The following is a 26,679-nucleotide window of genomic DNA, read 5'->3' as shown; positions in this document are numbered from 1 at the left end:
ACTTGCCCAAGAACACACAGCCAATAAGAAACCAGGGTGGAGAACTGAGTTAAATTCTGACTGAAACCAGTAGTTCAGGTGAGAAATGACAAGGGCATGAATTAGGACTGACTGAAGGACAAAATCTTTCTTTGTTTTCTGAATAAGGTTTGGTTTTGTTAGTCTCAGAATCATTCTTCCATCCTTCCTTCAATTCATAATGCCACAGAATTAAGCTTCTGCTATTTAGGAATAATTGCTTAAGAACCACCATTGAAAAAGATGTGCCATTTATGAGAATTCTCAGCTTTCCACTTCCTTCACCAGAGGAAACCTCTGGCAACAATTTAGACGTATCTTTTTAGTCTGTGTATATATTCACACACATATACACATGTAATACATATATTGTTTATATATATGCATACAATGGTTGCTAAGCAGAGCTCATAGATCTGATTATAGAGCAATGTTATTTTATTCCCAGTGGCCCCTCTGAGCCTTATCTGAAGAGATGGTTCTTCTCCTGCCCTGGAGGAAAACACATTTAGGTCTTGTCCCTTCTCTAGTCACTTCAAATCACAAAATATAATAGTGCCCTAATTACCATGCTAAATTGCAAGTAATAATACACAAATCTGGCTTTGATTTAGAGTTGAGGCTTCCTCCCTATTTCATTTTGGCCTTGCTTCAGGAAAGGAAGCGTAGTCTACGGCCATACCACCCTGAACGCGCACCATCTCGTCTGATCTCGGAAGCTAAGCAGGGTCGGGCCTGGTTAGTACTTGGATGGGAGGAAAGGAAGCGTGGTAGTTTTTATCCATCTTTCCTAATCTAGAACTTCTGCTTGTCCTCTCCCATCTCAACAGCCTTGTTTTTCTGACTCATCTGGGTAAGAGTATCCATTTCCTCACTTCTGACTCATCATTTGATGTCACTATTCACAAAAGAATTCTGCCAGTCTGGCCGACAAAATATCTCATTGTTGTTCTAATTTCCAGTTTCCCAACTACCAGTGAGATACAGTATCTTTGTAGAGCTGCTTGTCTTTTTTAAAATAATTTATTTATTAATTGTTTTAAAAAATGATTTGTACTTTGGCATACTTTCCCTATATCATTTGTTAAATATTTTGCAAATATTTTCTCTCAGTCTGCCATGTCTTTGTGTATGACAATGTTTCTTATTAGAATTTTTAAATTTTTTGGAGGTCCAATAACTATATAAAAAAGATCTTCATGACCCAGAGAATCATGATGGTGTGATCACTCACCTAGAGCCAGACCTCCTGGAATGTGAAGTCAAGTGGGCCTTAGGAAGCATCATTATGAACTAAACTAGTGGAGGTGATGGAATAACAGTTGAGCTATTCAAATTCTAAAAGATGATGCTGTGAAAGTGCTGCACTCAATATGCCAGCAAATCTGGAAAACTCAGCACTGGCCACAGGACTGAAAAAGGTGTTTTTATTCTAATCCCAAAGAAAGGCAATGCCAAAAAATGTTCAAATTACTGCACAATTGCACTCATCTCACATGCTAGCAAAGTAATGCTCAAAATTCTCCAAGCCAGGCTTCAACAGTACATGAACCATGAAGTTCCACTGTTCAAGCTGGTTTTAGAAAAGGCAGAGGATCCAGAGATCAAATTGCCAATATCTGTTGGATCATTGAAAAAGCAAGAGAGTTCCAGAAAAACATCTACTTCTGCTTTATTGACTATGCCAAAGCCTTTGACTGTGTGGATCACAACCAACTGTGGAAAATTCTGAAAGAGATGGGAATATCAGACCACCTGACCTGCCTCTTGAGAAATCTGTATGTAGGTCAAGAAGGAACAGTTAGAACTGGACATGGAACAATAGCCTGGTTCCAAATCGGGAAAGGAGTACATCAAGGCTGAATATTGTCACCCCTGGTTATTTAACTAATACACAAAGTATATTATGCGAGATGCCAGGCTGGATGAAGCACAAACTGGAATCAAGATTGCCTACAGAAATATCAATAACCTCAGATATGCAGATGACACCACCCTTATGGCAGAAAGTGAAGAGGAACTAAAGAGCCTCTTGATGAAAGTGAAAGAGGAGAGTGAAAAAGTTGGCTTAAAGCTCAATATTGAGAAAACTAAGATCATGGCATTTTGTCCCATCACTTCATGGCAGATAGATGAGGAAACAATGGAAACAGTGAGAGACTATTTTTGGGGCTCCCAAATCACTGAAGATGGTGACTGCAGCCATGGAATTAAAAGACACTTGCTCCTTGGAAGAAAACCTATGACCGACCTAGACGGCATATTAAAAAGCAGAGACATTACTTTGCCAACAAAAGTTCATCTAGTCAAAGCTATTGTTTTTCCACTAGTCATGTATGGATGTGAGAGTTGAACTATAAAGAAAGCTGAGAAGATTTAATGTTTATGAACTGTGATGTTGAAGACTCTTGAGAGTCCCCTGGACTGCAGGGAGATCCAACCAGTCCATCCTAAAGGAAATCAGTCCTGTATATTCATTGGAAGGACTGATGCTGAAGCTGAAACTCTAATACTTTGGCCACCTGATATGAAGAACTGACTCATTGGAAAAGACTCTGAAGCTGGGAAACATTGAAGGTGGGAGGAGAAGAGGATGACAGAGGATGAGATGGTTGGATGGCATCATTGACTCGAAGGACATGCGTTTGAGTAGGCTCTGGGAGTTGGTGATGGACAGGGAAGCCAGGAATGCTGCAGTCCATGGGTTCACAAAGAGTGGGACATGAATAAGTGACTGAACTGAACTGAATCTTTCCTTTATCTTCCAGGTTTATGGTCTTAAATTCTGGAACTGAAATATACTTGCATGTTACATTATCCTCCAATGTTTGAGAAATAATGTGATATTAAAAATTAAATACATATAGGAAAATGAAAATTTAAATATAGTAAAATGTTAACTTTTGGAGTATCTGAGTTAAGATGACACAGATACTCTTTTTACTATTCTTGCAACTGTTCAGTAAGTTTGAAAGAAAGGAAAGAAGGAAGGAATCTTTTGAAATGAAGATTATCTACTGATAATCCTTTACATTCATATAATTCATATTTCCAAATAATATCTCACTGTATACTCATAATGACTCTATGTGTAGCTAAAGGAAAGAAGGAAGGAAGGAATCTTTGAAATGTAGATAATACTTGCCTTGCAGATTTAAACAACATATGTAAAATGCTGGGCTTTTCTGAGAGCTCAGTTGGTAAAGAATCCACCAGCAATGTGGGAGACCTGGGTTCAATGTGGGAGACCCTGGGTCGGGAAGATCCCCTGGAGAAGGGAAAGGCTACCCACTCCAGTATTCTGACCTGGAGAATTCCATGGACTGCATAGCCCATGGACTCACAAGGAGTCAGACACGACCGAGTGACTTTCACTTTCATGTAAAGTGCTTAGTGCTTTGACTAGCGGAGAAGGCAATGGCACCCCACTCCAGTACTCTTGCCTGGAAAATCCTATGGATGGTGGAGCCTAGATGCTCATTGCTGTTATACAGCGCGAAGCTCTCATAATGTACCTATGCAGTGGTTCTAATGAACTTTCGAAAAAGTTTCTGACATATTTTTACTTTTCTTTAACTTACAAGGAGATAAACAGAAACCACTAAATAAGGTTTCTTTGCATGTGCATATTTATATTCATTGCATCCTGCTTCCCATCTGGCCTTGACCTATCACTGGTCCAAGAATTAAGTCTCTATGTATGTCTTAACTCTATAAACAACTAGGACTGCAATTTTGCCCAAGTGTATTAAAAAGGAAGTGCTTGATTTATGTCTTAAAATAAAACCACATATCTGTATGAATTGCATCTTCTGTACCCTACTTCCTCACACCCAATTCCTTTTCAAGAAATAAGTTTCTCTATATTGACTTAACTTAGAAAAAACTCAGGTGGTAAGATCTGTAATTTTGCATAAATGTATTAAAAGAGAAATCTTGTGATTTATATTTTTAAAATACACAATGAACACTAAGCAGCTGGGTCAGCACAATAATATTTCTTGGAGAAAAACCATAGCAATATTTGAGCTCATCAAGCATCATTGACAGTGATATTTTCTGTATGCTTTCCAGGAAATGCAAAGCTTAGCTCAGTGCCACTACTTACATCATATATAAATAAGCCAAAAACACCCCTTTTGCACTCGTTGTAAATGTTTTCTCATTATATTGATTTCAGCAATTTGACTTTTATAGCCAGCATCCTTCAGCCACATCACAGGATAACTTTTGGAAATGCCACTTTCTCCAAAAAATAAAAGGAAAGGAAAAATTTCCTGTCTTCTATCTACTGAGTGTGAAATTTGGATTATTTTCAAAAGAAAAAAGTTTGTATCCCAAAGTGATACTTTGCTTGTGTCACCCGGGTCCCCTGTATACTGTGTTTTATGAGTGTAACAATGTCCAGGGAAAAAACCTGAATAATTAGTTATGCAGAAAACCCTGTAAAACCCTGTATTACAGCTGTGCTAAATGTTTCCAAGGAAATGTTCAGCTTATAAGGACAATGTATGGTAGACAGGAGGCTGAGGCTTCCTGGGACTGACAGACAGTAGTGGTTGCTGACCTCTGCTAATGCAGATAGGGTAAGGGGACCCTCTCTGTGATACTTTTCTGCTACTGGTATACCAGAGGAAAATAAAGGAAATCATTGAGTAAGGAAAGTGAAACAAGTGCAGATGTTGTCTGACTATCAAAAGTCCCAGATGTCTCTTCAGTAAGGGTTGTAATGCTTCTTCTGCACCACGTGATCCAAACACTGTTGCTTGAAATAGGATCCATGGACCACCTACCACCAGTTCCCTGGGATGTTTGTCAAATATCAACACTCCAAGACCTGGGCCTACTGAATCCAAATGGGTGTGTATTGGGAGTCAGCATTCTAAACAAGCTTCCCAGTGATTTTCACATGCTCCATGATTTGAGAACTTTAGTACTCATGGCTATTGGACCCTCAAATGACCTTTGTTTGCATCCTTTCACTTTTGTCTCTGAATCAATTCTGGGATAACTTCACAGAAAAAGGAGAGTAAGGCCATTGGTTTTGGATAACTGGAAGCAGCAAGGAGCCAACCTAATTCTACATGAATTTAAAATCTTCACAGTATGGAAAAATAGAAAGAGACCTGAATGGGAAACCAAAATTCATGTTTGAACTCTGGGTCTGTCACTCACTTTGTATGATCATGGAAAGTAATTTCTCCTCTTGCATTCTATTTGCTTGTTAATAAGATGATCAGAATTTTCCTGACTTCAGTCAATGAAGAATCACCTTGAAAAGAGTGTCACATATGCTATTAGAAATAGCTTTCTTCTAACGGTTATTAAGTTTAAGTAGGAAAAGGAACTTTACATCATTATCATAAACCCAATTATCACTATCATTAGAAAGTCATAAGTATAAAATATATAACAATTAAAAATTAAAAAGTCTATTCCAGAAACTCTAAAATAATCAAATCTGCTTTTAATATTATTGTTACCATACTTGGGGAAGCAGTTAATTAAATGCTATTTAAGAGCATTTTCTCCTTTATAAATCTAAGTACTTATTGGAGTATCAGCAAATGGTTATTTCATTATTTCTGAGAGAAAAAAAAAATGTTTACACTTGAGATGACAGTTCTGAAAAATCATCCTTGAGTTATTATAAGACAAAATATGACATTCAATGCTACTCAAATATTTAATTAAATGTTTATATTAAGTATACAGCATTTAAGCAAGAAATATTTTCCTTAATAGCATTTGCTAGCTCCATCTGTTTCTTTTTTCAAATCATTAAAACTAGATTGGAATTATAAAAAATAGTAGTTGTAGCAGGTATAAACTTCCAAATCTGTTCACAGAATGCTTTGTGTATCATTTTTTTCAACTTTATTAAGATGTAAGAGATATATAACATTGTGTAAGTTTAAGGTGTACAACCTAACATAAGCAGAAGATATTAAGAAGAGGTGGCAAGAATACACAGAAGAACTACACAAAAACGATCTTCATGACCCAGATAATCATGATGGTGTGATCACTCACCTAGAGCCAGACCTCCTAGAATGTGAAGTCCAGTGGGCCTTAGGAAGCATCACTATGAACAAAGCTAGTGGAGGTGATGGAATTCCAGTTGAGCTATTTCAAATCCTAAAAGACGATGCTGCGAAAGTGCTGCACTCAATATGCCAGCAAATGTGGAAAACTCAGCAGTGGCCACAGGACTGGAAACAGTCAGTTTTCATTCTAATCCCAAAGAAAGGCAATGCCAAAGAATGTCCAAACTACTGCACAAGTGCACTCATCTCATGCTAGCAAAATGATGCTCAAAATTCTCCAAGCTGGACATCAACAGTACGTAAGCCATGAGGTTCCAGATGTTCAAACTGGATATAGAAAAGACAGAGGAACCAGAGATCAAATTGCCAACATCCGCTGGATCATCGAAAAAGCAAGGGAGTTCCAGAAAAACATCTATTTCTGTTTTATTGACTATGCCAATGCCTTTGACTGTGTGGATCACAATAAACCATGGAAAATTCTGAAAGAGATGGGCATACCAGACCACCTGACCTGCCTCTTGAGAAACCTGTATGCAGGTCAGGAAGCAACAGTTAGAACTGGACATGGAACAACAGACTGGTTCCAAATAGGAAAAGGAGGACGTCAAGGCTATATATTGTCACCCTGCTTATTTAACTTATATGCAGAGTACATCATGGGAAACACTGGGCTGGAAGAAGCACAAGCTGGAATCAAGATTGCCAGAAGTAATATCAATAACCTCAGATATGCAGATGATACCACCATTATGGCAGAAAGTGAAGAGGAACTAAAAAGCCTCTTGATGAAAGTGAAAGAGGAGAGTGAAAAAGTTGGTTTAAAGCTCAACATTCAGAAAACGAAGATCATGGTATCTCGTCCCATCACTTCATGGCAAATAGATGGGGAAACAGTGGAAACAGTGTCAGACTTTATTTTTTTGGGCTCCAAAATCACTGCAGATGGTGACTGCAGCCACGAAATTAAAAGACGCTTACTCCTTGGAAGGAAAGTTATGACCAACCTAGATAGCATATCGAAAAGCAGACATTACTTTGCCAACAAAGGTCCATCTAGTCAAGGCTATGGTTTTTCCTTTGGTCATGTATGGATGTGAGAGTTGGATTGTGAAGAAAGCTGAGTGCCGAAGAATTGATGCTTTTGAACTGTGGTGTTGGAGAAGACTCTTGAGAGTCCCTTGGACTGTAAGGAGATCCAACCAGTCCATTCTAAAGGAGATCAGTCCTGGGTATTCTTTGGAAGGACTGATGCTAAAGCTGAAACACCAATACTTTGGCCACCTCATGTGAAGAGTTGACTCATTGGAAAAGACTCTGATGCTGGGAGGGATTGGGGGCAGGAGGAGAAGGGGACGACAGAGGATGAGATGGCTGGATGGCATCACCGGCTCGATGGAGGTGAGTTTGAGTGAACTCTGGGAGTTGGTGATGGACAGGGAGGCCTGGTGTGCTGTGATTCATGGGGTTGCAAAGAGTTGGACACGACTGAGTGACTGAACTGAACTGAAGGTGTACAACATGTGGACTTGATACGCTTCTCTGTTGCAATGTGATTACCACCATAGTGTTACCTAATACATCCATCACATCACATAATTGTCATTTATTTTTGTAGTGAGAACATTTATGAACTAACCTTCTAACACCTTTCAAGTATATGATAATAATACAGTACTGTTATCTATACTCAGCCTTCCCTGGTAGATCGGTGGGTAATGAATCTGCCTGTAATGCAGGAGACCCCAATTTGATTCCTGGGTTGGGAAGATCCCCTGGATAAAGGATAGGCTACCCACTCCAGTATTCTTGGGCTTCCCTGCTGGTTCAGATTGTAAAGAATCCGCTTGCAATGATCAAGACCTAGGTTCAATCCCAGGGTTGGGAAGATCCCCTGGAGGACTGCATGGCAACCCACTCCAGTATTCTTTCCTGGAGAATCTCCATGGACAGAGGAGCCTAGTGGGCTACAGTTCATGAGGTCACAAAGTGTCAGGCATAACTGGCTGACTAAGCACATACATCTATACTCACAACACTGTGCATTAGATCTTCAAAATTTATTCATCTTCTAATTGGAAGTTTATACTCTTTGATTCACATTTCCTCATTTCTTCACCCTCCCAGTCCTTGGTAATGCTCTACTCTCTCAGCATTATTTACCACAGCCAAAATATGGAAATAGTGAGTGTTCGTCAAAAGATGAATGTATAAAGACACACACACAAAGGACTGCTATTCAGTAATGAGAAAGAAGAAAATCCTGCCATTGACAACAACGTGAATGGCTCTTGAGTGCATTATGTTAAATGAAATAAGTCAGATAGAGAAAGCCAAATACTATATGATATGATTTATATGTAGAATCTAAAATAGCCAAATGTTTAGAAATGTCGAATAGAATGAGAGTACCATGTTATTATTATATAGAGAAAATAATTTCTCCTAAGGGCAGACCCTTAATTTCTGTTAAGAGAAACATAAATTTCTGGCATATTTTAAATGGTTCCTTTTCCCTCCCACTGCAGGAAGAGCAGGGGATATTTCTCTGATATTCACTATGAGAACGTATAAAGCTCCTGAAGCTAAAATTTGCAAAAATGTGAAGGCCCCCCTATGATTAGGGCTCCCTAGAGCTTTGCCCTTTTAGACATGTCCAAATTGAGTCTCCAGCAATTTGTCAATTCAGTTCAGTTCAGTCCCTCAATCATGTCTGACTCTTTGCAACCCTGTGGACTACAGCACACCAGGCTTCCCTGTCCATCACCAGCTCCCAAAGCTTGCTCAAACTCATACCCATCAAGTTGGTGATGCCATCAAACCATCCCATCCTCTGTTGTCCCTTTCTCCTCCCGCCTTCAATCTTTCCCAGCATCAAGGTCTTTTCCAATGAGTCAGTTCTTCGCATCAGGTGGCCAAAGTATTGGAGTTTCAGCTTCAGCATCAGTCCTCCCAATGAATATTCAGGACTGATTTCCTTTAGGATGGACCGGTTGGATCTCCTTGCAGTCCAAGGGACTCTCAAGAGCTTTCTCCAACACCACAGTTCAAAAGCATCAATTCTTCAGTGCTCAGCTTTCTTTATAGTCCAACTCTCACATCCATACATGACTACTGGAAAAACCATAGCTTTGACTAGATGAACCTTTGTTGGCAAAGTAATGTCTCTGCTTTTTAATAAGCTATCTAGGTTGGTCATAGCTTTTCTTCCAAGGAGCAAGTGTCTTTTAATTCCATGGCTGCAGTCACCATCTGCAGTGATTTTGGAGCCCCTCCAAATAAAGTCATTGTTTCCCCATCTATTTCCCATGAAGTAGTAGAACCAGATGTCATTATCTTAGTTTTCTGAATGTATAAAGACCAATGTACTTGTCAATTATAAATTAGGTTTCCCTACCCTGGCACTGGTCCTGTGGGAGTTTCTGATAAGTTGTGATTCTCTGTATTTGCTTGTTTGGCACTGGTCCTGTGGAAGCTCTGATAAGTTGTGATTCTCTGTATTTGCTTGTTTGTCTCTAGAGTTTTGGGGCAGTAGTTTGCCCTGTGACCTCACTTGTTTGACAGATCTAGGGAGTGTTATTGGTTTTTCAGTTTGTTCAGCTTTTACTTTGTTAGGATGGAGCAAGGACTTTGAAGTTCCTTGCAAGCTGGTCTGGAAATTTGAAGTTCTCTGCTGGTATGTTTTAAATTGGTGAATGGACTGATCCTGGAAGGAAATTAAAAAGCTTTTGAAGCTAAAATTGGATAAATGCATAGATAACATGTGTTATACAAGTGCAAGACAGAGAATACATGAGCTCTTGCCTGGTGTAAAAACTGAGGTTTTTCTAGATGACTGAGATTCTGGGGAAGTGATGTAGTTTCATCAAAGTTGTAAAGTGGAAAGTACTCGTATGCCCTAGCTTCACTCATGTATTCCACAGATACTGATATACTGGGGATACACAGATGAAAATATCTCTGTCTATAGAGTTTGTAATTTATTGGACACTGTTGGTTGGCTACTCAGCATCTAGACTCATGGCCTTCATCTCTTTCTTCAAAGGTACCACCTTACTTTCCATGTCAGAGCCCTTACTCTTTTTGCTCTGCCTGGTATGCTCTCCTTGCCTCCTTTTCCCCTTCACCTAGATAACTCTCTCTAGAGAGAGACCAGAGAAGATGTTGATGGTTGCCAACATGTCAACTAATCTTCATCTTCATCATGATGTTTTAGTTATTTGCTCTTCTCCACACAACGTGTGCACCAGTGATGGAGACTACTTCCCAGCCAGAGGGCAGATCCTGACTCATTGAAGTTAAACACAGAAGTTCCGTTTTCTTTTGTCAAAAATTAGTTTAAGAGAGTTTATGTGACAGAGTTGTGATTGAGAAGACATGAGAGAAAGCTTGGAGGATGGGTTCTAGGAATGGTTTCTTTGCTTCCAAGAAACAGATGCAGGAAATGTCAGAATTTTTGTTCCCTTCCACATAGTCGTGTCTGAATATGATGCCTGGAACTCTTGCAGCCATTTCAGCAGCTTGAGGCTGACGCACACACATGAAGTAAGGCAGAAGCAAGAGAGCTACAGAGGAGTGGGACTGAGGAAATGTGATGTGGGGAGCCTGCCTCATTCTGGGACTTAAAGTTTTGTGAGATGAAAAATGTCTTTATTGATAGGTTAGGAGTTTCTGTTGATTGAGGTTAAAACTATTATTATTGTATATCATTCTTCATCAAACAGCTCAAAAGTCGATTCCTCAGGAAAGGCTGAACACCACTCCCCTCATATTAGTTCTGTTCTCTTACTTCATGCTTTTGTAGCTTCTTAGACTTTTCATATAGAACATTTATCACAATTTCTAATCATTTACTTCTGTGATTACTTGATCAATGCCTGGTATTACCATTAGACAATTAGCTCTATGAGGACACTTGTGTCTGTCTTGTTCACCACTGTACTACCAGTGCCCTAAATAGTGTCTGGCATGTAGTAGGTACTCATGAATATTACTAGAATAAATAGATGAATATACAAACATCTATACTGTTCATGGGGTTCTCAAGGCAAGAATACTGAAGTGGTTTGCCATTCCCTTCTCCAGTGGACATGTTTTGTCTTTTTGCCTTTTTGAGAGTGAAAAGGCTGGCTTATAGCTCAACATTCAAAAAACTAAGTTCATGGCATCCAATCCCATCATTTCATGGCAAACAGATGGGGAAACAATAGAAACAGTGACAAACTTAATTTTCTTGGGCTCCAAAATCACTGTGGACAATGACTACAGTTCAGTTCAGTCACTAAGTCGTGTCTGACTCTTTGCAACCTCATGAATTGCAGCATGCCAGGCCTCCTTGTCCATCACCAACACTCGGAGTCCACCCAAACTCATGTCCATCGAGTTGGTGATGCCATCCAGCCATCTCATCCTCTGTCGTCCCCTTCTCCTCCTGCCTCCAATCCTTCCCAGCATCAGGGTATTTTCCAGTGAGATAACTCTTCGCATGAGGTGGCCAAAGTAGTGGAGTTTCAGCTTCAGCATCAGTCCTTCCAAAGCACACCCAGGACTGATCTCCTTCAGAATGGACTGGTTGGATCTCCTTGCAGTCCAAGGGACTCTCAAGAGTCTTCTCCAACACCACAGTTCAAAAGCATCAATTCTCCGGTGCTCAGCTTTCTTTATTGTCTCACATCTATACATGACTACTGGAAGAACCATAGACTTTACTAGATGGACCTTTGTTGGCAAAGTAATGTCTCTGCTTTTGAATATGCTATCTAGGTTGGTCATAACTTTCCTTCCAAGGAGCAAGCATTTTTTAATTTCATGGCTGCAGTCACCATCTGCAGTGATTTTGGAGCCCCCCAAAATAAAGTCTGACACTGTTTCCACTGTTTCCCTATCTATTTCCCATGAAGTGATGGGACCAGATGCCATGATCTTCATTTTCTGAATATTGAGCTTTAAGCCAACTTTTTCACTCTCCTCTTTCACTTTCACCAAGGGGTTACATGGAGTAACAGGCAAATTTGGCCTTGGAGTATGGAATGGAGCAGGGCAAAGGCTAATAGAGTTTTGCCAAGAGAACACACTGATCATAGCAAACACCCTCTTCCAACAACACAAGAGAAGACTCTACACATGGACATCACCAGATGGTCAACGCCAAAATCAGACTGACTATATTCTTTGCAGTCAAAGAGGGAGAAGCTCTATACAGTGGGCAAAAACAAGACCAGGAGCTGACTGTGGCTCAGATCATGAACTCTTTATTGCCAAATTCAGATTTAAATTGAAGAAAGTAGGGAAAACCACTAGACTATTCAGGTATGACCTAAATCAAATCCCTTATGATTATACAGTGGAAGAGAGAAATAGATTCAAGGGACTAGATCTGATAGACAGAATGCCTAATGAACTATGAACGGAGGTTCGTGACATTGTACAGGAGACAGGGATCAAGACCATCCCCATGGAAAAGAAATGCAAAAAAAGCAAAATGGCTGTCTGAGGAGGCTTTACAAATAGCTGGGAAAAGAAGAGAAGTGAAAATCAAGGAGAAAAGGAAAAATATAAGCATCTGAATGCAGAGTTCCAAAGAATAGCAAGGAGAGATAAGAAAGCTTTCCTCAGTGATCAACGCAAAGAAATAGAGGAAAACAACAGAATGGGAAAGACTAGAGATCTCTTCAAGAAAATTAGAGATAACAAGGGAACATTTCATGTAAAGATGGGCTTGATAAAGGACAGAAATTGTGTGGACCTAACAGAAGCAGGAGATATTAAGAAGAGGTGGCAAGAATACAGAGAAGAACTGTACAGAAAAGATCCTCACGACCCAGATAATCACAATGGTGTGATCACTCACTTAGAGCCAGACATCCTGGAATGTGAAGTCAAGTGGGCCTTAGAAAGCATCACTATGAACAAAGCTAGTGGAGGTGATGGAATTCCAGTTGAGCTATTTCAAATCCTGAAAGATGATGCTGTGAAAGTGCTGCACTCAATATGCCAGCAAATCTGGAAAACTCAGCAGTGGCCACAGGACTGGAAAAGGTCAGTTTTCATCTCACTTTGCTGACAAGGTCTGTATAGTCAGAGCTGTGGTTTTTTCAGTAGTCATGTATGGATGTGAGAGTTGAACCATAAAGAGGGCTGAGTGCCGAAGAATTGATGCTTTTGAACTGTGGTATTGAAGAAGACTCTTGAGAATCTCTTGGACTGCAAGGAGATCAAACCAGTCCATTCTAAAGGAAATAAACCCTGAGTATTCATTGTAAGGACTGATGCTGAAGCTCCAATACTTTGGCCATCTGATGGGAAGAGCCGACTCATTGGAAAGATTGAGGGCAGGAGGAAAAGGGGATGACAGAAGATGAGATGGTTGGATGGCAAGACCAACTCAATGGACATGAGTTTGAGCAAACTGTGGGAGACAGTGAAGGGCAGGGAAGCCTGGCATGCTGCAGTTCTTGGAGTTGCAAAGAGTTGGACACGACTTAGTGACTGAGGAACAACAAAACAAACATTTATGTAAAGCTCAACGGGAGCAAGGGGAAAGATTTTTTAAGCCTGACTGGGAGAATCAGGGAAGGAGTCACAAGAGAGGTAAAACTTATACTAAATTTTGAAGGAGGAAGATAAATTTTGCAAGCATATAAGTTGGTAGGGAAGAGTGGTCCAGACAGTGGGGAAGTATGTGCAGAGACACAGAGGTATGTTATAAGCCATTACATCCAAACGAATCAAACTTTCATTGCAAGAACTTTTGGTTCAGATCTATTCTCAAAATGATATTTAACAACACAAAAGGGTATTTTTATTCATTAAGTCTCTCCTCTTTCTTAATTTAAATTCCTGGACAGAGAAATTACCCTCTGTGTCCATTAGCTTTGCCATGGATTTCCTCTTTTTGCATAAATCCCCACAAACGAAACTCATTTATTCACCTTTTAATGGTCCGTTAGGGGGAGAAATAAAGACCAACGTAGATATCTTGTGACATGTCATTCTGGTGACCTGTGGAGTTATTCCGATTAACCAGCCAAGACGCTAATATTCTACAAGTCAAATCAGAGAAATAGAACAGACCGTAAGAGTCCACACTGCCAAAAGGGGGTAAATTCTAATCCAAGTTACATCAGATCTATTATGAGTTTGGAGGAAAGTCAAATCTTTAGACCATTATATCCAGGAAACCTAGTCATCTTCCGTCGGCACCAGCTGCTGTAGCCCATAATATGTCATGTCCTATATAACACTTCAGAAATTGTTGCAACAGCATCCAATCCTCTGTTCCTTCTTTCCAGGGCAGAAATAATTTTTCAACAGAGAAGGAAACAGCCAGTCTGTAGGATGCTGGTTTGGAATGCCATCTTCTAGGGACAAAATACAGTATGTAAGTGGTCTAGCTGATTTTGAATATAAGCCAGTATTGATTCTTTATGTTCAGGGTGTAACTAATTCCACAAACTAGGCCAATATCATTTGTTTATCATCATACCATGAGGCTTGTAAGTTTGGTCACAATCACTAAAGGTCTCCAGGAAAGCAAGTAATGATTTCATCCACTTTCAGATACTTTCCAAATGCAGATCTCCAATCCAGGTCTCTGTCCTGAGCTGTATGTATATGTAGAGCCAATGGACAAATAGATCAGCTCAAGGGCAATCCAAGTCCAGTCTGTTCAAAACTGTATTCATTCTCTTGCTCACAAACTTGCTTCTGCTTTTGTGGCTTCTCTCCTTAAGCACGGAATCACAGTTAACTCATTTTTCTTAACTAGAAACTCGGCAGGCATTTTGAACATCTTCATTCTTTACATGCAGAGAAGCATCAAGTTCTCTAGATTTAGCCTCCTAAGTATCTCTCCATTTCTTCTCCCAGCATTCTAATTCAGTCCTTCTTAATCTCTCATCCAGCTTCCTACAGTAAGCAGATTTATAACCTCATAAGTAGATTTATAGCTTCTAGCCTTGCTCATTTACAATTTCCTCTACAGTGTAGCCAGATGGATCTTTAAAAATGAATATCTGACTAAGGCACTCTATTGTTAAAAAAAAAACAAACAAAAACCCTTTAAGTGGCTCCTCATTGCTTTCAAGATAAAATGTCAACTTTTTAGCGCAACATTCATTTTGATGTTTCATGACCTGGTCCTTATCTCTGTCTCTGGCATCATATATCTTGTCTCATCCTTGTCTATTCTCTCCCTCTACAACCTCTGTTATTATAACTAACAATAGTTACCATTTATTGAGTACTTACCCTCACTTAGGAACCATGCTAAATGCTTTACATTTATATTTTCTAAACTTCTCTGATGATGTCTATCACCTGGGATGGTTGCTAAAGATACAGTTCTTGGTTCTTAGCCCAGATCCATCGAATCGTAGCTTTCACAGGATGAGACTGGGAAGTAGTATTACAGGCACATACACAAACATGACTCTAATCGTCTGAGAATTTTGAGAAAATTCTGCTGTCTGTGAACTTTTACTTAATCCACAAATAAATTTAATGAGATAACTATTCTTAGTCTCATTTATATATAGAAATCTGAGGCTTAATGGAAGAAGTTGTTTGTTCAAAGACACCTAGTTAACTGATTATTATTATTACTCTTTGAATCTAGGCATCCAAACTCAGGCTTTACACCATTCCTGTGCTCTGCTCGTTTTTACTTGTAAATCAGCACATCCACTGTGATCACTCACAATTCTCTGTGCCTCTTCTACCTTTTGAGCTTGAAAGTAGTTTTCCTATCTTTGCCAGGAAAACTACTGCTAACCCTTATTAAACTCAGACTGAAGCTTTCCTTAACCTCTCCAATCTTGGATGCCTTCCTATGAACCATTCTGTTAATAAAACACATCATCATCTACATCCTTATCTGTTCCCCTACCAGACCATAAGTAGGTTCATCGCAAGTCCTTCTATGTCTTTAGTCTAGCACTGTGCCTGACATATACCTGATATGTGATTAAATATCTGTCAAATGAATAAAAGCATGACAAGTCACATTAGTGTTGCATGTGCCTGGAGTTTAGGTTTTGTAAGTGGATGGACCTAGGGTTACTCAAGAAATGTATTTGTTTTTAGGTATTGATTAAGTACTTTTTTTAGGTATTAGCTGCCCCTTCGATTCAAGCCGTGCCCCTATTGAACGTACCTGTTTTCATTCTAGGAGCTCCTTAGAAGAGATGGCATTGAGAACCCAGCCCACTCCATTTGGAGTTTGGAAAAACCAAACATACGTGGTGTACCATAGTAGCTCCATCAAGAACAGATGATTGGGAAAGGGCAATGAACACCCCAGAAAGGGCCAGCATTACAAGGGAAAGAGGAGACTGGGCTGGTGATGTGGACTTAATACCAGAGTTCAGAAAACAGAGGGGTGTGCTGACATGGGCCTCAGGCACTTTTCATCCAGATTCTCAGTGCCATCAGCACAGTGTGAGTGTGAAACTCATGGATGGAAGTAATATTTTCATTCAGTTATAAACCAACAGGTAGGGCTCTACAGCAGTGGCAATGATTAAGACTTTCAGAGTAAGAGGCTTGATTAGGGCCCCAAGCGTATAGACTAAAAATCTATATACTACCAGGATTTCAGCAAATGGAAATGCCAAGACTCCTTTTTTCAGGAGACATGGATAAGGACTGGGCACAGTAGGCGTACTCAACAGGCACAACAGCTTTCACAGCTGGTGGTGACACCTGTGTTCCACCACTGGGGACAAGGCAGTGGCCATAGAGGAAGCCAAGACCAGCAGGTAAAGCTGTCCACAGGTGAGCAGACATCATGTTCATTTGTGAGTGTTGCATGCATCTTGGTTCTACTTTTACTAGTTCTTAGTTGAAGGCAAGAAGTGAAGGGAACAGATCAACAGACAGGGGTATGCTATCCTGGCAGTCCTTAGGAGTATTTTGGGGCAAGAGCAGCTTTGTAAGGGCAGGCGACTATATTTTCTTTTAATTTGACATATTCTTGGGTTTGATGTCATAATTTAGGTATTACAAGAAAAGCTTAGCTCACCAGGTTGGTGAGGGCTGGAAATTTGGGTCACAGAATTCAGTAATAAAAGTAAACAAAGAGATCTTTAAAAATATGATCCCAATATGCTATGCTTGGGAAAATAGCATTCCCAAGCATGCTAAAGACAGTTATATGCAGTCATGAAAAACAAGACCCTATAGGCAATAGAGCAGAAACATGTTTCATTTGAGACAAGTTTTATTTGAAATGCAAACTTTATTGAAACAAAGCTTTATTCAAAAGAAGCCTTATTTGAAGAGAGAATTTGGTTTAGTGCAAGGTGATTTGAAGGCATTCTGGAGACTTCACAGGTGGGCAAAAGAGAGTTCAGGATGGGGAACACAGGTATACCTGTGGCAGCGGATTCATTTCGATATTTGGCAAAACTAATACAATATTGTAAAGTTTAAAAATAAAATAAAATAAAAAAAAAAGACAAGTTACTGTTAAAATCTTAAGAACATGATGTAAAGGATTACTACTGTTTAATTCTAGCCTGAATTTCTAGAATTTCTTTCTTTCTCTTAACTTGGTGGATTGCTTACAATGCATACTGTAATATGGCCTTGTGCTTATTCAGTAATAAAACTGTTTCCCTCTTTTCTAAAAAAAAAAAAAGAAATTAGATCATACATGCATCTGAACAGAAGAGATGCTTTATTTGAAAAAGAGGGAACATGGCTACATCTAAAAAGTTGGCATTGTATATGATTAGAAAGAAAAGAGAACTCTTGTGAGAAAGATGACATGTTCAGTGTTAAAGAGATTAATATATAACTGATATGGCTCATGGTCTGTGAAGACAAATAACCTTGTCATATCTTATAAAATACACTCATTGGACTCTTACTGAGGTTAGCAACAGGAGAGTCAGTTTCTATTCTGGAGACTCTGCCTTAAGATACGTAGCCTTGACATGACCACATCCCAGTCAGCATAAGCCCCTTCTAGATGGCGGGTTATCTCAGTTCCGGCTTCGTAGCTTCGTCGGCCATGAAGTAAGCGCCAGTTATCAAAGGTAATCACATCACCTAGACAAAGGATTTTTTACAGTATGAATATAATCTTACGTGTAAATGATTTGCTGAACTAGAAAATGTGAAATGCAAAAATAACACTGCCATGTGGTTCACATCAAGAAACAATGTTTACTTCTTTACATAAAATTACATATTCGCTTTTTCATGCAAATCAGACCACTAGATGCTGATTGCTTTAAGCCTTTTGACATCTGAATTACATAGGCTGTCAGGCCCCTGTAGACACTTTTCTAATTCTTAAACTATTATCTCCATAAACTAAAACTTCTGAATTGTTCTTCCTGATTGTTACTTACCTCCTGCTCAGAAGTATTTTCTTTAAATTTAAATATAGTTGATTTACAATGTTATATTAATTTCTGCTATACAGCAAAGTGATTCAGTTATACATATACATACATCTGTTTTTATATTTTTTTCCATTATGGTTTATCACAGGATATAGAAAAATTCCCTGTGCTATAGGGTAGGACCTTTTTGTTTATATATTCTATATGTAACAGTTTGCATCTGCTAACCCCCAGATCCCACCCCATCTGCCCCCGACCTTGGCAACCACAGTTGTTCTCTGTGTCTAAGAGTCTCTCTGTTTCATACACAGGTTCATTTGCGCCATATTTTGGATTCTGCATACAAGTGATATCATATGACCTTTGTCTTTCTCCTTATGACTTAAGAAATGCTTATTTCTAGTTTAACAGCCTCAGATAATTATAGATAGTGACATTCTCGGTTTGTCTTTTATGTTCTTAGTATTTATGTATGTTATTTCTAAGCCTCATTAAAATCTTGAAGGAAGAGTATTATCTCATCTTTTCATACATAGAAAACTGAAGCTCTGAGAAGTTGAAGTACTTGTCAGAAGGTTTCTGCCATTAAATGGGGAAGCTTGAATTCGAACTCCTGTTTTTTGGGTATTTTTCTCCCATTTCATTTCCATTTTACATGTTACTGTTCTTAAAAATCAATGTGGTGTTGACTGCATAGCAGTGAACTTATGAAGATTCTAGTAGTACTTTACTAGATCCAAAGATCAATTAAAAAAAAAAGAGCACAAGAGAAAAGTATCTTCTACTTGGCCCAGTCAACAGGAGGGAGAAATTAGGCCTTTTATTTTAGATATCAAAAGCCTTGAATTTCATGTCACTTTATTAAGTAGAGATGGTCCACAGAACCCACAATGCTTTCTGCTTCTTTATCCAAGTGGCTGGAATATTTCAGTACGACTTTGTTTCAGGTAGCAATATGCCTGCCAGATCAGATAAGTGCAGTGAGTAAATATGACTCATGAACTTTAGAGTGAGAGTCATGGGGATGATTTTATCTGTTTACCAAGTTAGAAGAACTAAGTATAAGCTTCAGTTTGTATTGATTGGCTATCAGAATAGAAAATATGTTGTCAGTCTTCATATCAGATATGAGATTTTATTTGGCTTGTAGCTTGTCTTTCAATATTTATTCTTTAGGTTAGAGGTTATTAAATTTTGATGTGTTTAAGGATTACCTAGGAGCTTATTTAAGAATGAGTATTTTAAAGTCAATTTAGAGCCAGGGTAGGAGCCAGAAGTCTGCTATTTAAGCAAGCTGGCTATACACCAAGACTCTGTTGTAAATTGTTCCACGTGCCTCGTCTAAGAAAAACTGCTCTAGATACTGTGCTCAGTGCTTAAGATTGAAGAAAACCCATTCTTTCAGTTGTTTGAGGAGGTGTGTTCACTGACCTGGATTCATCTTGAAAGTAAACTTGAAATCTTTACAGTTCATGAGGTCAACAAACTCCTTCAGAGCAGCATAGAAAGGCTGAACTCTCTCGACAGGTACATCAAATATCGTGTCTCTAGTTGCATTATTGAAGTTGATACGAACCACTTGATCTTTATCATCTAATCTGTTTTTCAAAGAGAAGAAGTTAAAATATAGAAGTCATGAAGTATCTATTTACATTTGTAAGGGTCATTTCATCTTGGATGATGTTTCTGAAATACAGTATTAAAGAATCCAAACACATGTACAGAAAATATTAAGGTTATCTGTGATACAAAGTATTGGTTTTTCATTTATTCATTTGGCAAGCGTTTTTGGAAATCTTACCACCAAAGTGCCAGAATGATTCAAATTACTTCAAAATAAATGTTTCTGAGAAATTTAAGTTAAAATGTTTATTTGTTAGGAAAATTAATTCATTCTTCATTCTTTGAAAAAGAGTTGCTTTTACATATTAAAATATGCCTATGTTATAATTCATAGATCAATCAACTTACATGTTTTATCTATTGGGGTTTTAAGTATGATTTTATTGGAGCATTATTGGGAAGAAAGACTTGTTTTTTTAAAAGCTTGAAATAATCTGTTTTAATTCAATCTCTAATTTATAGATGGGGAAATCAAGGCACAGAGAAAGTAGAGTCTAGCTGGAAGTACATTCTTTGGATCTTTCCATCTATATTAGCTATCTTAGTGTACAGGCTTCGAGAAGACTGATACTGTATTTCACTTAATGTTGCATTCCCAGCACTTACATAGAGCCTGGGCATAATAGGCAGTTAATAAATATTTGTTGCATATGTAACTTTGTATATTTTTTAGTACCTTTGGACAGTACCAAGGTCTTTTGAGTACCTTGAGAGATTCTAATATTGTGATCTCTATAGTATTTTTTAGAATGTAAATCAGGATCATGACAATATAACATAATACTGTTTTTAATGTAAGAAATAACAGTTCTAAATTTAAGTTTGTTGGTTATAATTAGCAAGGTATGAGCATTGTTTAGACACAGAGACAGAGGAAGAAAAAACTTTTTTAGCTTATTAGGAAGACGGACTTTTAGCCAGTTCTAAAATAGCAACCAACTTTATCTTTTCTTTAGGTAGAAAGAGGACAGATAGAGAAAAACTTCAGGTGGGCAAGGATGGTGATGAAGTGCCGAGAATTACTCCTGGGTCAGCGTAGGAGGTGGTAATGTGAGCCAATAGCTGACTGATGGGTCAAATGGAACAGACTCTGGTACATGTTCCAGGGCTTGGTGACACTGATTTGGGGTCTAGATTAAACCTGGCTGGTTCCTCACACAGAGAGAACCAGTGGTATACAAAGTATGGGTACCTGGTCTCCACACTTTGTATTTCAGATTAACAGTCAATCCTGTGAGCCAATGGCAAGTATAATGATAAAAGCTCTGTCTAGTCAAAGCTATGTAGTCTTTTTCCAGTAGTCATGTATGGATGTGAGAGTTGGACCATAAAGAAAGCTGAGTGCCAAAGAATTGATGCTTTTGAACTGTGGTGTTGGAGAAGACTCTTGAGAGTCCCTTGGACAGCAAGGAGATCAAACCAGTCAACCCTAAAGGAAGTCAGTCCTGAATATTCATTGGGAGGACTGATGTTGAAGCTGAAGCTCTAGTACTTTGGTCATCTGATGCGAAGAACTGTCTCATTTGAAAAGACTCTGATGCTGGGAAAGATTGAAGGCAGGAGGAGAAGGGGACGACAGAGGATGAGATGGTTGGATGGTACCACTGACTCAATGGACACGAGTCTGAGCAAGCTGCAGGAGTTGGTGATGGACAAGGAAGCCTGGTGTGCTGCAGTCCATCGGGTTGCAAAGAATTGGACACGACTGAGCAACTGAACCGAACTGAATGATAAACTCTTAGAAATAGTCATTAACAGCAACTCTTTGCTATTTGAGTAGTGACTGAAAACTACCTGTTGAACCCATATAAGGAAAGAAAGTGTAAGAAAGAAACAGGTGTTCAAAAAAGGCTCTTAGAACTTGAATTTATATATATTGATAAAAATACAAATATGACTGAATAGGCAGTGAAGTGCTCACCCCTGCTGCCCCATCTTTTCCACATAGATAAAGGATGCGCTATAGCCTGCAGTTTGTAGTTTCATGAACAAAGAATGAAGAAAAGGGTCAGTCAGCAGAAGAGACTGTGGATCTTCAGGTTTGAGTGATACAAACCATAGAGCTTGAGACCTTTTGATTGATGTATTCATATTGCTGGTTTCAGACTCCTTTCACAGTTTCTGAGGACGTTTTGCCTTTTCACTTTATCTTTAAAATTCTAGCCTAACTCCTCCTGACACACATCCCTTCCTCTCACTTTGCATTATTTTCTGTGCATATAACAATAACGGACTTCCCTGGTGGCTCAGATGGCAAAGAATCTGCCTGCAATACAGGAGACCTGGGTTCGATCCCTGGGTTGGGAAGATCCCCTGGAAGAGGGCATGGTAACCCACTCCAGTATCCTTGCCTGGAGAATCCCCATGGACAGAGGAGCCTGGCAGGCTACAGTCCCTGAGGTCACAAAGAATCGGACATGACTGAGAAACTAAGCACACGTAACAATGACAGCCTTTGAGTCATCCTTCGTGTCACTGACAAGGATGTTACATCTTTGAAACTTCCCTTGGGACTCTTCCATCACAGCCACTCTGCTGATTTGTTTCTTTTTCTGCTAACACAGTGTACCATGGGATACTCAATGAAATCAGAATTGTGTATTTCATGGTACATTGTATTAAGCTTTCATTTCTGAGTTCATCTTTTGCTCACATGCTCAGTTGTGTCCGACTCTTTGCGACCCCATGGATTATAGCCTGCCAGGCTCCTCTGTCCTTGGGATTCTTCCACCAAAAGTACTGGAGTGGGTCACCATGTTCTCCTTCAGGGGATCTTGGCAACACAGGGATCGAACTCACATCTCCTGTGTTGCCTGCATTGGCAGGTGGATTCTTTACTAGTAGCGCCACCTGAGTAAGCCCCTAAGAGTTCATACATGTGGGCGAAAATAATCAATTCCTCTCTCTCTCTCTGTGTAGTACAGTCTCTGTTTCTTTTAACCTGGTGTTTACTTTCTATATGAGAAAATAAGTCACAAATTTGTTCTTTACATTCTAAGAAATGACCTGAGGAGAAATAGAAAGTAAATTTAGTTGTGAGATGCAGAGAAGATGTTATTCTGAGGATGGAAGAATGTTAGAGGAGATGTGTGCTTGGCTTCATGAGGATCAACTTAAAACGCAAAATTGGACCTTAGTAAGCAGGATATGCTGTAAGTAAAAAGAGGATGAAAAGAAAGTCTTGATGCAGGATTATATGCTGTTCAGTTCACTTCAGTCACTCATTCATGTCCAATTCTTTGTTACCCCATGGACTGCAGCACACCAGGCTTCCCTGTCCATCACCAACTCTCAGAGCCTACCCAACTCATGGCCATTGCATCAGTGATGCCGTCCAACCATCTCATCCTCTGTCTTCCCCTTATCCTCCCGCCTTCAATCTTTCCCAGCATCAGGGCTTTTCCAATGAGTCGGTTCTTTGCATCAAGTGGCAAAATATTGGAGTTTCAGCTTCAGCATCAGTCCTTCCAATGAATATTCAGGACTGATTTCCTTTAGGAAGGACTGGTTGGATCTGCTTGCAGTCCAAGGGAATCTCAAGAGCCTTCTGCAACACCACAGTTCAAAAGCATTGATTCTTTGGTGCTCAGCTTTCTTTATAGTCCAATTCTCACATCCATACATGACTACTGGAAAAACCAGAGCTTTGACTAGATGGACCTTGCTGGTAAAGTAATGTCTCTGCTTTTTAACATGCTGTCTAGGTTGGTCATAGCTTTTCTTCCAAGGAGCAAGAGTCTTTTAATTTCATGGTTGCAGTCACCATCTACAGTGATTTTGGAGCCCCCAAAATAAAGTCTCTCACTGTTTCCATTGTTTCCCCACCTATTTGCCATGAAGTGATAAGACTGGATGCCATGATCTTCATTTTCTGAATGTTGGGTTTTAAGCCAATATTTTCACTCTCCTTTTTCACTTTCATCAAGAGGCCCTTTAGTTCTTCTTTGTTTTTTGCCATAAGGGTGTTGTCATCTGCGTATCTGAGGTTATTGATATTTCTCCTGGCAATCTTGATTCCAGTTTGTGCTTCCTTCAGCCCAGCATTTCTCATGATGTACTCTGCATATAAATTAAATAAGCAGGGTGACAATATATAGCCTTGATGTACTCCTTTCTTGATTGGAACCAGTCTGCTGTTCCATGTCCAGTTCTAACTGTTGCTTCCTGACCTGCATACAGGTTTCTCAAGGGGCAGGTCAGGTAGTCTGGTATTCCCATCTCTTTCAGAATTTTCCACGGTTGGTTGTGATCCACACAGTCAAAGGCTTTGACATAGTCAATAAAGCAAAAGTAGATGTGTTTCTGGAACTCTTGCTTTTTTGATGGTCCAGTGGATGTTGGCCATTTGATCTCTGGTTCTTCTGCCTTTTCTAAATCCAGCTTGAACATCTGGAAGTTTATGGTTGACATACTGTTGAAGCCTGGCTTGGAGAATTTTGAGCATTACTTTGCAAGTGTGTGAGATGAGTGCAATTGTGTGGTAGTTTGAACATTCTTTGGCATTACCTTTCTTTGGGATTGGGATGAAAACTGACTTTTCCAGTCCTGTGGCCACTGCTGAGTTTTCCAAATTTGCTGGCATATTGAGTGCAGCACTTTCACAGCATCATCTTTTAGGATTTGATATAGCTGAAATTCCATCATCTCCACTAGCTTTGTTCATAGTGATGCTTCCTAAGGCCCACTTGCATTTTGTTCCAGGATGTCTGGCTCTAGGTGAATGATCACACCTTTGTGATTATCTGGATGATGAAGATCTTTTTTGTATAGTTCTCTGTATTCTTGAGGAGAAGGCAATGGCACCCCACTCCAGTACTCTTCCCTGGAAACTCCCATGAATGGAGGAGCCTGGTAGGCTGTGGTCCATGGGGTCGCTAAGAGTAGGACATGACTTCCCTTTCACTTTTCACCCTCATGCATTGGAGAAGGAAATGGCAACCCACTCCAGTGTTCTTGCCTGGAGAATCCCAGGGACGGAGGAGCCTGGTAGGCTGTAGTCCATGGGGTCGCACAGAGTCTGACACGACTGAAGTGACTTAGTAGTGTATTCTTGCCACCTCTTCTTAATATCTTCTGCTTCTGTTAGGTCCATACCATTTCTGCCCTTTATTGTGCCCTTCTTTGTATGAAATGTTCCCTTGGTATCTCTAATTTTCTTGAAGAGATCTCTAGTCTTTCCCATTCTATTGTTTTCCTCTATTTCTTTGCATTGATCACTGAGGAAGGCTTTCTTATCTCTCCTTGCTATTCTTTGGAACTCTGCATTCAAATGGGTATATCTTTCCTTTTCTCCTTTGCCTTTAGCTTCTCTTATCTCAGCTATTTGTAAGGCCTCCTCAGACAACTATTTTGCCTTTTTGCATTTCTTTTTCTTGGGAATCGTCTTGATCCTTGCCCCCTGTACAATGTCTCGAATCTCCATCCATTCCATAGTTCTTCAGGCGCTCTGTCTATCAGATCTAATCCCTTGAATCTATTTGTCACTTCCACTGTATAATCGTAAGGGATTTGATTTAGGTCATACCTGAATGGTCTAGTGGTTTTCCCTACTTTCTTCAGTTTAAGTGTGAATTTAACAATAAGGAGTTCATGATCTGAGCCACAGTCAGCTCCCGGTCTTGTTTTTGCTGACTGTATAGAGCTTCTCCATCTTTAAAAGAATATAATCAATCTGATTTCGGTATTGACCATCTGGTGATGTCCATGTGTAGAGTCTTCTCTTGTATTGTTGGAAGAAGGTGTTTGCTATGACTAGTGCGTTCTCTTGGCAAAACTCTGTTAGCCTTTGACCTACTTCGTTTGTACTCCAAGGCCAAATTTGCCTGTTAGTCCAGGTAGCTCTTGACTTTCTACTTTTGCATTCCAGTCCCCTTTAATGAAGAGGACATCTTTTTATATGCTAAAAAAGGGTGAAAACCCCAAAGATGGGGAATAACCAGCTAAATACTAGCTATGCATGCAGGACAAGCATTTAAACATAAACCAGCAACATCTTGAGTGCAAACTAGCAAATGTAAAACCTTATCAGTGATGTCCATAAAAGAGCCCAGTGAAGACTGGGGAATCATCTCCTATAATTCAAGTGTGATGCTGTAGATTCTCTTCATTAGTTAAAATATTATTTCTCATTGAGAGAGATACTATGGTCTTGCCTACCACATCACATGTTATGCAAGAAAATTTTATATCTTAAGAGCATCTTGCAAATTCATTATGATCCTGTCTTGCTTTGGTCATTAGAAACTCAGAGCTGAAATTAAAATCTATCACCAGTAAATAGATTGGATTATGAAAATGATAGCTAGCTAAAATTTATTCTGCTCTTTCTGAGTCAGGCATTGTGACAGGGCTGTCTGTATATTTTCTCTATAATTCCCACTGCAATTGTTATGTGGTAGGTATTAACACTGGCTTCCTAGGTAGCTTAGGTGGAAAAGAATCCACCTGCAGTGCTTGAGACCCTGGTTCGATTCCTGGGTCAGGAATTTTCCCTGGAGAAGGATAGACTACCCACTCCAGTATTATTGGGCTTCCCTGGTGGCTCAGGTGGTAAAGAATCCACCTGCAATGTCGGAGACCTGGGTTCAATCCCTGTGTTGGGAAGATCCTCTGGAGGAGGGCATGGCAACCCACTCCAGTAT

General features: G+C 39.5%; 1 protein-coding gene across 2 annotated transcripts in view; it reads right to left on the bottom strand.

Moving 5' to 3' along the window:
* Positions 1-17,265: 17,265 nt before the first annotated feature.
* The window catches only part of BBOX1 (gamma-butyrobetaine hydroxylase 1), a 76,984-nt gene continuing 67,570 nt past the window's right edge, over positions 17,266-26,679 (bottom strand). For both annotated transcript variants that reach the window (XM_061380977.1, XM_061380978.1), the window contains exons 7-8: positions 19,847-20,013; positions 17,266-18,116 (exon numbers count right to left, since the gene is read on the bottom strand). In XM_061380977.1, coding sequence (XP_061236961.1) covers positions 17,956-18,116; positions 19,847-20,013 — 328 coding nt within the window. In that variant the 3' untranslated portion in view covers positions 17,266-17,955. The remainder of the gene's footprint in view (positions 18,117-19,846; positions 20,014-26,679) is intronic.

The sequence above is a fragment of the Bos javanicus genome, chromosome 15 (assembly GCF_032452875.1).
Source record: "Bos javanicus breed banteng chromosome 15, ARS-OSU_banteng_1.0, whole genome shotgun sequence".
Taxonomy (NCBI): Eukaryota; Metazoa; Chordata; class Mammalia; order Artiodactyla; family Bovidae; genus Bos; species Bos javanicus.
Note: the sequence above shows the minus strand (reverse complement) of the source record. Positions and strands in the feature narration are given on the sequence as shown.